General features: G+C 36.5%; 1 protein-coding gene across 1 annotated transcript in view; it reads left to right on the top strand.

Moving 5' to 3' along the window:
- Nucleotides 1-12,339, top strand: part of cadm2b (cell adhesion molecule 2b) — a 151,750-nt gene that overhangs the window by 87,971 nt on the left and 51,440 nt on the right. The window contains exon 2 of the mRNA XM_062419075.1: nucleotides 9,677-9,703. Coding sequence (XP_062275059.1) covers nucleotides 9,677-9,703 — 27 coding nt within the window. The remainder of the gene's footprint in view (nucleotides 1-9,676; nucleotides 9,704-12,339) is intronic.

Raw genomic sequence — 12,339 nt, 5'->3', positions numbered from 1 at the left:
AGTTAAGACAGTTGTTTGCAATGATTAATAGGCTACTAAAAGTGAAGTTACTCAGATAACTTAACAAATGACCAAACTGTTAATATATAAGAATATGAGATACATTGAGGCTGCTAGTTGTTGATGCTAACTCTACCTGCTGCTTTGGGTTAGTGTCAGTTTAATGTTATAACTTCAGTCCTGTGATGACACCAACTACATTCAGAGCTCAGATGAAGAAAAAATAGGGACAACAAGAAAAAGAAAAATACAAGAAATGCTCTGAAATGAAGAGGAATAGACAAAGACCAAAACAAATACGGCAGGGAGAAACAATATCAACAAGTATATAGAGAAACATTTTCGTGACTTTTGTTGTTGTTGAAACTTTAAGAATTGTATTATCAGAGACACTTCTATATTTGCTATTTCTGTTCCAAGCGTGATATTTGCAATCTCTTTTCTGATATGATTAGAAAGCACCTTGGAGAGTTCAGAATGGTATTGGTTGCAGATGTAATGTACCGGCTTCATGTCAAAATATATTGCTGAAGTGACAATTGCAGAAATTGTCCCACATTATTCAAATTCACCCCACATTAAGCGTCTATATAAATAAAAATAACTATATTGTATGTCAGTTTTGCTAACTAGGATGTCAACACTTTGAACCTCAATAACTCAAAACCACTCAGAATACAGATAGGACCTTGTAAATCGAAGGTCACAAAATGATGTAGTCTTGCTGATAGGGTTGTCAGATCACAAAATGCTGATATGTGTCATTCTGGAGTGTATGGACCAATTACATTTTTTGTCATTTAGTTTGGGAGACTTGTGGTTTAGCAGAGGTATATGAAACTACATTGCAGACTGGAGTCTTTGCTGATGGTGACACTCAGAGATTAACCTGTGAAGGTTGTCTCATATGAATCAGTCCAACTTTTAAATGCTTAAATACTTATTCAGTTAACAAGTCATACTGTATGTACATGTCTCTTTTATGATTTGTAGAAAGGAGGGCAAAGCATAAAGGTCTTAAATATGAAAAAAAATGCATGCTTCCTTAACTCAGCATTTCCCGAGGTGGATTGCTCATTTTTTAAATGTAGTTTCTTAGCTGTAATTAATCTAAGCATCATCAACTTGTTTTGTGGCTGTAGGGAGATATAAAATGGACTAACACAAAAAGTGTAATGAAGAGATAAAAAATACAAATTCAGTTTCAGGGTTATTGGCATATTATACCTAAAAGTACCAGCCAAAAACATAATACTAATAATAATGACACCCTCTCAATATAGGACAAAAAGCAGGGTGCTCTAGTGGCTTAGGCATGATGACAGTGACCATGAACTACAACATCCCTAACTTTAATCCATCAGAGGGCCTTTGTTGCATCCCTCATATTCCTCGTCATCTCCCCATTATCTCTATCTAATAGAGACACAAAATACCCCCAAAAATAATAGATAAAAATATATTACAAAACCAAAGTCTATGTGACGGTGTGCCTTCTGCAGGTTTGCAGTGGTTAGACTTGCAAAGCAGCAGTAGATTCTGTATAACAAAGCTGCTTCACACTGAATAAGTCAGTGTTTACTATTTAACAGAATTTATGATATTTATAATCACGATGTATTGTTTTAGAAATTGCAAAATGATGAAATAATAGTTTTACATTGCACATTTACGTTTGTTTCTTTTTACATTGTAGTGAGTGCTGTGCTTTAATGTTTCAACGAAGATCAATAAGTAACTACTATGTGTTATTGTTTTGAAATTGTACCGCTCTGATGGAGCAGGATAAGAGTTGAAGAAAATGAGAAGAATAACTCCTCTATCAGGTCTTACTGACATCCTCCATTACCGTGGACAAGGATTCTATGTTGCATTTATTTTTACAATACCAGTGTGACATGAAAAGATGAGTAGGTCTTTTTCATCACACAGTGGCTACACCATGACACAGCTGTGTGAAATCAAGGTTTCTCAATTGCTCTAGCTCACCTTCCCATGCTTGTGTTACTCTAACTGGAGGGACACTCGCAGGCTTTTGTTACATGAAGTGCTCCGATTGAAACACAGTAGAGACAAAATGAGAAAATTGAAGAAGGAATTGGTTTGGGGCATTGTTGGGAGGTACAATATGTGTGCAAGTAATGCTACATTTCACAGTGCTCTAGAAATGTGCTTAAATTGTGGTGTTTTTATTGGACTAGCAGCAGAGATGCAAGCCCCTGCAGCGGTGTGTGCTGCCAGGAGTAAGGAAAACATGCTTGTGTTGCTCCAATGGGAGTCGCTGCTGTGTACAGAGGAGTTGATTCTTTTAATCAAGTAATTCATTTGGTATTATTGCTGTAAAAAGCTGGAGGCACTGATTGTTTCGTATAGCTTAACCTCATCAATAATCCACTAAACTAAATTAAATTATTCACAAAACTCTGGACACAGGTGAGGGGATACATCTGTTAAATTTTACCAGCTGTGTCAACTCATGCTCAGTAGATTACAGTTCCTAAATTTTTACTTGTCTGTTATCACTAACAGCTTTGGGATTGACACACACAAATGTACACATTCATAAAAAATATAGCATAGATATTCAATTAAGAGCTTTTCTTCCATAAAATACTTTGTTACCCACCTAAAAGCCACTATCATGAATGGGATCTGAATTTAAGTATCCTGATATCTCCCAGTCAGATGCAATATTTTCTCCATGGTTGTTCAAATAACATTCTAGTTTTGGTATAAACGATCTTATGGTTGCTGGATTTTGAAACCTTGGTTGGATGTAATTACCAATTTGAGAACTTAACCTTGGGCTTTATAAAAAGAGTGCTGGACTTTTTTAAATATAAATGAATAAAAAGAAATATCCACAGACTAATTGATGGAAATAATGGTTAAGTTTGTCTACAATAAAGTGAGATCAAAATATAAAACTTGCTCTATCTAGGGAAAGCAGCGCCCCTGACATGATCCGACAAGATATCTGGGTATGGAAGCTCAAAATTTCTGTTACCTGCCATTGAAGGGCTACAAACATGCACAGTTGCCCACGGCAGCTTTTAAAACTGCCTTGTGAGTCCACCGGTGAGTATGTAGGTGTGAGCTGAATATGATGAAGTGCTTTCCTGTCAAAGGTTTACTTACAAACGCACTGTCCCAGGAGAGTTGTGTGACACTGGCAGAGGGAGCGCAGTGACCCCAGTGATGGCCAGCTGAGGGACGGAGGCCAACTCTCACTGTGTTAGAGGACAAACCTCTCAGTGGTCGGTTAAACTAATCACCACAGGGACCAGCGACTATTGCTTTCTTACAGGCCTGCATACGCACTTCAGAAATATGTCTGACAGATAAATGAATGCACTTCATTCTGTTGCACTTTGAGACTCACACAATGCAAATACAGCTAACAAGCAGTGTGCCTGCTGCAAATTTATATCTCTGGTGGCCAGACTGGCCATAGTCCCATCTTTATGCCTTGTTGTCTCTCTCTTTTTCTCATTGCTTTCTTATCTCATTGTCATTGACATGCTATTATCCATTTTATTGTTTTGTTCCGGCACATATTGCACTCATCCATCTGGAGTGGGATCCCTGTTTAGCCTACACATTCAGTTCATTCTATTCTTCTGCTCGTTCAAGGAGTTCTCCTTCTCTTCACTGAGGTTGTTATACAAAGCTAGGTAGTCTATTGTTCCCTGTGCATTGTTGACTTTATATTGGGCCATATCTTGATTTGCATAATCTTCATTTGAATGTAATATGCGCATATGTGTGTAAATTTGATGACTAAACAACATTTGTGTAAGTCTGCAAGTGTCTTGATAGTAATTTTTCAGAATCTTTTCTGAAACAATATTATGTTGCCATGGTTTTCTGCCTTTGTTCGTATACGCAAATTGATTTTTAATTCTCAAGGAGAGGGCAGAGAATAAAGATTGCTTTAAAAATAGTTTTAAGGATGTTTAAATGTATTCCTGAAGTGATATAATGATTTGTTTTTCTTTTCTTTTTTTCACATGAATCAAAATTAGCAAAATGTTCAAATCTACAACATAATAGCAATTATATGAAAGATTGGTAGACATTGTTGCTATGGTCGATGTCATTGTTGCTATGTAAAACAACCAAAGTAGACAAAAGACAGTTTTTTTGCAACTTTGCAATCAGTATGTGTTAAACGTACAGTGATATACTGCTTTATCCTCCTTTTGTTCAGTGTTAATTAGCACTCCATATGTTGCCTGTCCAAGATAATATACAGTAATGTCATTTTACCCTTGCACTGCTTCCGAGTCACTGATAGTGTAACTAGCTGTCATCATAGCTGAGTTACAGTGTAATGTTATTGATTATGAATAAAATCACTTGAGAACTGCTCTGTTTGGAGCAGTTATGTATCAAAAGGATTACTCTGCTCCCAGGAAAAGTCATTACAGGTTAATGTTATTGCTTTCTGAGAGTCCGTTGGTCTTTATTATCAAGCAAATATATGAGAGCCTGAAATGTGACTAACAAATAACATCATGCAAAACTGAAATCCAATCTATGTACAGTGGAGCTACATCAAGACCTCTCTGTCATTTTCTAAGAATTGTGTTTTTTTAGAGACAGGTGATTATGTTCAGTAAGGTTTATCAAACTATACATAGATTTATGTTTTCATTGTATTACAATAAATGCTGCAAATGATTAATGTCATATGTGTATATAGTCATATGTATGTGTATTGTGTTGGATTTAATGAATGCACTTTATTCAACCATGCAATTAATGTGTTTAAGCACACTGACATTCTTACAGGGCAATTGTGTATTGTTATGTACGCTGTTATTGATTTTTAGTGAAAGCCCTCTTAGGAATGTCAAAGCCTACATACTTTTCAGATTGAATATCTTGAGGTGCTTTCTATGTGCTCGCAAACATTTCCACTTCAGAGCAAGGAGAATCTTGTCATGCTGTCTGACTTTGTCAACACTATTAAATTTAGAGGGAGTCAGAGATTAATAACTTTCACGTAAGGAGAAAATGGGAAGAGGCACAGGCTTGGGAGCATACAGAAAGATTAATGAGTGACAAAAACAATGACATTTCTATCAGATAGTAGAATGGCAGAATGGCATGTTTATGGTCTTCTCAGTTTCCTCATCAGATAAGAGTTTGTTCATGGATCACAAAGAAGTGACCTATTATTATAGATAAACATTGTGTCCTTTCAGCAGGCTTAAAATTATTACTGACCTTTGTTTAAGTTAGAAATAGTGCTTTCAATAAGGCTTAATTCCACCCTCAGCTATGGGCACTGCAATCAGCAAAGTGATCTGTATTTCTATTGAACATTTGGCCTGGCTATAAAAGTAATACAAAGTGCGTTATGTGCAATATTGGCCCGGTGGAGGTGGATTACTGAGAAAAAATGCAGATCAATCTTTTTCAGTCTTTTCGACTGGAAGTACCAACATGAACACACACACACACACACACACACACACACACACAAATACACACACAGAACCATGTCTCTCAAATAGCCGTCTCTGCAAATATGTCATTATTGTTATGATAGATGGCCAGCAGTTCTCAAATATCAACACATGAATACAACACGGTTGAGCATGTTGAATACACATGCAACTTTGAGCAGCAGAAAAATGGTAGGAAGCCAAAAATGATCATTGACAACAACAGAAATAAATGAGATGTGTGTGCATAGTGTGAACAATGTCACTGGCACATGAAGCTGGAAGAGAACAGTAGCATGTTAGTTGTTAGACATTTCCCATAATAGACAGGATGTGTCAGCACACAGTGCATTTGTAGACCAGAGGTGGAAGAGAGGTAAATACTACAAGAAGAGCTTATTTCATGAGGAGCAAAGAAGTGGCACTGTCAGTCAACCTCTGCATCCACAAGAAACAGCACATTGTGTAACCTCCAGTCACTGCAGATTTGGTCAGGGCTTTTTTAGGAAAACATCCAATCCTGCTTCACCTGGAGCTCGCTGTGATGTTTCATTTAGAGAAAAGCAAAAGTTAACAAAGGACAAGTAAAATGTTACTTATTCTGTAAATCTCTGTGAATTAAAATTTACAGATGAAATGAAACCATTTATCAGGAGGCCAATTGTCCAAATGATTAATAATCCTGGAATTTATCAATTGTCATTCTAAGTATTGAAGAATACATTAGACTAAATCAAATAACCAATGCAAAAAAAAATAGAGTCAAGTAAAAATTGTGCTTCAAAAAACACCAGATTTCTGTATTACTACCTTGGTGGGCTCTGGCTAATTTGTAGCATAATCACCAGTGGTTTTGTGTTTCTTTCACATTTTTCTTCTCATCTTTTATTAGCATAAGCCTGGTTGGCTTAAGTGGCTGTTTACATGAAATTCAGCTAGACTGAAATTACAGCTTTTGGACGCACAGAAACTGCATAAAAATAATTTTAAATGTTTCAATTTGATGATTGTTTGGTGAAAAATAAGTCAAACTTGTCCTAAAAATCTTTGATTCCAAAAACTCAACTGCAACAGAAACAAAAAAACATCTTCATTGTTGTGAACTTAATGCAGTACATAGTGGCTCAGTAGACTTTTTCCAGATCATATACTCTGTGAGTTGAGTGCCAAACCTTTTGAAAAAAAGGTAATGGTGGCTAGTGTGGCAGTTGTGATAATTGTGTGTTTTGCATCCTCAGTTTCCCATTTCGACAATTGTTGAGCCGTGTACGCAACACCTCAACTACAGATCCTGCAAAGTCTCATCATCATTCCCAGAGAAATCAGGTGTGAGCTGTAAATGAATATAACCTCCTACCTCAGTGATAGACTTTAACAGGAAGGATCTCACAGGAGGACCAGCTGTGAGTTTACCTTCAGGGTTGTGTTCCTCATACGAATTTCTGTTTTGCTAATGTGTGCCGTGTTGTGTAACATCTGGGACAAAGGTCGATGTGAATACATTGTACTCCCTAAGAGGTTTTTCATGAAATCTGCAGTTTTTCAATGAGTTATTTTTTGTGTGTACAAAGGCAGAGATACCGACTTGTCACCTTTGAGGTGGGTGGTTGATTGTTTGATCCTCCTCCTATCATATGACCTGGGGAAATCCAATTGTGAATGTCGAATTTTGTTTTAGTGTTTGTTGTTTCTTGTGTGACTACCCTACTGCTTCTGTGAGTTTGGCTACAGGTTATTCTTCTCTTATATGAATACTCAGTGGGGTAACTTCAAAGCTAAAAAAACTGGATGTGTTCTTGAAATTGAGTCACTGAATGTACTCTCTCACCTCCTCTGTTCATTCTTTTAGATTTAGTAGTAGTGGCAATAACTTGAAGGTCATTTATTCTCATTAGAAATGGTTAGAAATTGTTCGCTTACTTTCACTCCATGTAAGCAGGGTAACTGTTTCCCTGTGTCAACCAAAGCCAGAAACCTCTCTGTAGGCTATCTTGATTATGTCTGACACATTACAAAGCAATTGCTCTAATTCTTAAAAGTGCTTTACGCACCACAGTGTCTAGTATATTAGGCTAGAGGGTGGTAACATGTCTGGAATTGGGCCTTTTCTGTGCATGGTGCTTTTTCTGATGTTGGGCACACTGCAGTTTTACTTGTGATTAGCATTCAGTGCTGATTTTGCAGTTTTTAGCAATGAGTTCTAAAAACTAAATCTGAGGCTTACCAGCAAATCTAGTGTTAATCTGAGCTAGACAAAAGCCTTCTGTAACAATGTTTTGTCTTTATTACACCCAACTGTCTCTACCTGAAAGACGGCTGAGCACCTCCCGTTATGTAACCACTCGAGACAAACAAGGCAATGTCTCTGGAGTGACGATGAAAGGAAATTGTTTGCCAGTCTGTCATGTTAGTGTGTAATTTGCACAGACGGTGAAAGTTGAAAGTTATTGACTTGAAGTTTTCCCAGGCACTGTCTGATCAGCCCTGATTGGAAAGATTTTCTAAATGTATTGTGATTAACAATGTTTCAGCCCTTAAATCTTTGGATTATTGTATATTATGCCCTATGATATCTCAGCTATAGGAACATAATTTCCTGTGACACATTAATCTTATAACGCAAAGACAAGATTAACAAATACAGAAGCACAAAGAATAGGGGACATTTATTTCAAGCTCTGTGATATATTTGTATCATTTATGAGTTTATTATGGCATATTTTAACAGAAAAATTACTATTTTGGCCTTATATTTGTGATTCTTCCTTATTATGCCCAAAGATAAAAAATTCACCCATCAACTACATTCACACATATCGAAATTAAAGCAGCATTTTGATCAGTTTAATATTTCCTACTTATGTATTACTTTTCAGTAGAGGGCAATTTCTTAGTGGTAACTTTTGACCTATTGAGTTAATTAGGCTGCCTAAAAGAAGTGGTCTCTGGCTAGGTTTAGCCTATAGCCTCCACGTCCTCCTGGGCACATATCTTCTTGGATAGCTTTGTGTTAGCTCAACGGTAGACCCTGACCCCTTGACCCTGACCAGCAGTAAGGGAGTTTTCAGGATGGATTTATATTAAAGGAGGCTTTTTTTTAATGGTTTGGGGTGCCCTGGTGGTCAAGTATTAGTTTTTGCTCGTTCATTTATGGGTTACTATTAAAATGTAGTTTTTATAAGAGTGTTATTCAGGTAATTTCATAAAAAAATTGCAGACATATAATTAATTATTATTGGTGTATTGTGTCTTTTGCAGAGTTGCATATGTGTACAGTTTAAATGAATGTATAAAGCTGTGATATTGGTATTCATGTTTTTCAGGAATTCCTTTTTTTTCGTAATGTCGTGTTGATATGAGGTTGTAACATTTGGCATGTCATGACACAACCCAGTCTCACATCAAAATGTTTTATTGCTACTTTAGTCCACAGCACAAAACTTGTTAGTTTCACAATAATGGCTCTAAAATTATGAGATGCCTTCATTTTTTAGGTCACAATCACCAATCTATTTACATTAAAGTATGATATATTTAACATCTCTCAAAACAAAACTACAAAAGTGCCCTTGATAACTCAACAATATGAGGTTAATGTTTGACCATCAGTTTTCATTATTTCACTTTCAGTTCTGAGAAGTAATGTAATTTTTTGTCAGTTTTTGATAGCAGTAGACTAAGCAGGAGCATTGTTTTGTGATCAACTTGGCGCATTCAACTACTATTTTGGGTTGTCTGCGGTTGGTGGGCTTCCTTCCATTTCAAAATTGCTGCCTGTTGGCCGCAAACCGCATCCAAATGCATTTTATAGCCTGTGATTGTAACATGTGCAGTTTCTCATTTAATTGTATTTAATCCAAGCATATGTGGCTGAGAATATTTACTATCAAACTTATCTTTCTTTCCTGCAGGCCAATATAAATGAAAAAGCTAAAAAAACAAACAACAACAAAAAAAAAAAACACGTAGGCATCTCACAATTTTAGAGTTATTGTAAAACTAATACGCAGTGAACCACATTCACATTTTGATGTAAGACTGGGTTGCATGACAGGATATGTTCAAAAGTACTGTACTAACCACACATTTGCACATGCACTACTTTAATCTTGTACTTCCTGTCACCAGCGATAGAGCAAAGTAATGATCATGCTATCATTGTTACCCCTTCATACTACCTATCTAACCTGCTGTTTCCTTGCTTTACCTCCTCATGCTATCAGTGGCTGGGACGAAAAGCAAAGCGAAAGGTGAGTTATTGCCTCTATTTTCTTGCTAAATGATTTATGTTGCACACAGTTCCCAATAAACAATGTTTGGATCGCCCTTTTATCTCCCCCAAGAGTCCGGAAAGCATTAACATACATCGCTTGCTGCAAAGCTTACTGGGATTTTTTTTAACTTCTATTTGTCCAAGAAAGCTGCTGAACATGCTCTCTCTTTCTGAGATACAACCTGCTTCACATATGTATAGATTCACATGCTCACACCAGGGAGCTGCCCGCCTCATCCAGTCATGCTTTTCCTCTATTTGGTCAACTGTGCAACTCCACTGGAGCAGCTGGGGGATTTTTCCTGGTTCAAGGACAACTCAGCAGTAGACGAGGGAGGAGAGAGTGTTTCTCATTTGCTTTCCCTACCCAGATTCCCTCAGACATACTATGCATTCTAACTGGAGATGTTCTAGTCACAAGCCTACTCCTCATACTTTTTTATTTTACCACTACCCTTCAGTTTTTAATAATGTGTCTTGATGTTTGGTGGTTCATTGCTTCATTGCCATTGATTCGGATCTACTGACTAATAAATTGTCATTTTCAGATTCATTATGCACTGAGCTGAGAAATACAGCACCTAGAGTGTTTTTTTCTTTATTGTTGCTCAGTCACAAATTACTTGCATCTTTGAGAGAAAAATCCCACTGCAGAATATTTGATGATTTACAGACCGTCTCTCTTCCTTTCATATTGGATATACATTTTCGTTATTGTTCATGATCTAGGTGACTGACGTTATTGCAGCATCCGAACATCAATACCCCTGTGACTCAGTGACTCTGTCTGTATGCTTATTGAAGCCACTGTTAATGCCGTTACTGATGGATTCTGTATATATTTTATTTCTGTAGTTGCTCTTGTTTGCCTTCGGTAAGCAGTTGACCAATTTTAACTGTTCAACATGACTCTTTTCATGTTGTACAGTGAAATGAAATGTAGCTTCCTAGTAACATGCCTTACTAACATAATATAATCATTTAGGCCAGTGTTTTTTGTTTGAACGCCGAGGGTTTCTATTTTTTTCCCCCCTTTTTGAAAATGCAGTGTTTTCTAATTACAGAAGTAATTAGTGAGCTAGTTTTTCATTAACAGAAGATACACATTCAGCATTCTAATTACAGTTAATAACTTTTATTAATAACGCTGAAGATAATAACTATAACCACATGTATCAGTCTTGCATATTGATGAATGATTTTTGTCAGCTTTCCTATTGTATTCTAGTAATTGCTGTCATTTTGGCAGAAACCGTTGAACCTAAAACCTTGAAGCCAAGATAAAAGATCATCATAGTTGTCATTATAATGGAAATTACTTCGGGTTTATTTACAGAAACCTCCTGATTAGATTTATTTGCTCTCACATGAACATATGAGCCAATGCTTTGGCCAGTGCCAGTGCAGAGAAAATGAGTGTATAATCTGTATAAAGGGAGTAAATTGATGAGAAAACATTGAATGGTCATCCCAAACTCCAGATTTTTCAGCTTGAAGTAGCAAGCTAACCTGTAATAGTGATTTTTTTGCAGAATAAATTGAGAATTCTGGTCATCTACTGCACTGGTAGTTATGGCAGAGGTGGCAAAATGAACCTGAAATAATGGATTGAGTTTTTATAATCGTGTTATGTAACCATTATGAAGGGCTTCAAGCAGGTTTAGTTTAAATTTGGCTGCATTTCAAGTGAAGTGGTTCTGATGGAGGTTATGCATTTGGACACAGCAAGGATTCTTAGTACGATAAGGTCTTATTGAACCTTAAGAAGTGTAACATTATTCTGTGGGCTTATTTGGACATGGAAGTGTCACAGTACAGTCTTGATAAGTAATGTTTGAAGATCACAGGGCCAACTAGTCTCATTCATTCCCACCTGGTGGCTCCACACTTTTAACTGTAGTCAATACTTCTGTTTAGTAAGAAAACATGCTGCATCAATCACTGTCAAGCTTGTGTTCCACCAAATTCTCCTTAATTAAAGGTGTTTATCAGTTGGGTTGATCACTTCTAAGAGCATTTTTGTGTTTTCATCCCAATTTTGCCATTTTTTTTATCACAATATGTTATCTCTCAGCATGTAGGAGAATACTTGAAAGCATCAGGATTTGACAAAAAAACATAATCCCACAGTTCATTTGAGCACATCACATGTACAGCCGTGTAAGTAACACCAGCTTCATGTCGACATTAATTTGATCGTAATTAAGATTTAAAATGTTATATGTACTGGATGAATGTGCTGGTATTTATATGTTGATGTGTGTTTTAGATTTGTCTGTATAATTGTTTGTGTGTTAGAGACTATGTAGTTTGGTGTTGCATGTAAATTAATGTTTTCATGTTTTTAGTATCTGGTGATTGTTCTGTGTGTACCTGCCTAGGGACTACAGATGGAAATGAGCTAATAGCTAAATCTGGCATAATTTATCTTTTCTCATTTTTAGATCCGTGTTTTTTGGGCATGGTCCTTGTTTAATAAAGACTAATAATAAAAAATAATAGCTGAACATGTAATATCCTGTTTCACCTGGAGACAATACAGTGTTTTTGACCCACTTTCTGAAGCTGATATATTTCCTCTTTCCGTTTCTCCTGTGTAGCAGAACAAAAAAA

Source organism: Scomber scombrus, chromosome 5 (assembly GCF_963691925.1).
Source record: "Scomber scombrus chromosome 5, fScoSco1.1, whole genome shotgun sequence".
In the NCBI taxonomy this organism is placed as follows: Eukaryota; Metazoa; Chordata; class Actinopteri; order Scombriformes; family Scombridae; genus Scomber; species Scomber scombrus.
The sequence above is the reverse complement of the archived record's forward strand: the minus strand, read 5'-3'. Positions and strand labels throughout refer to the sequence as shown.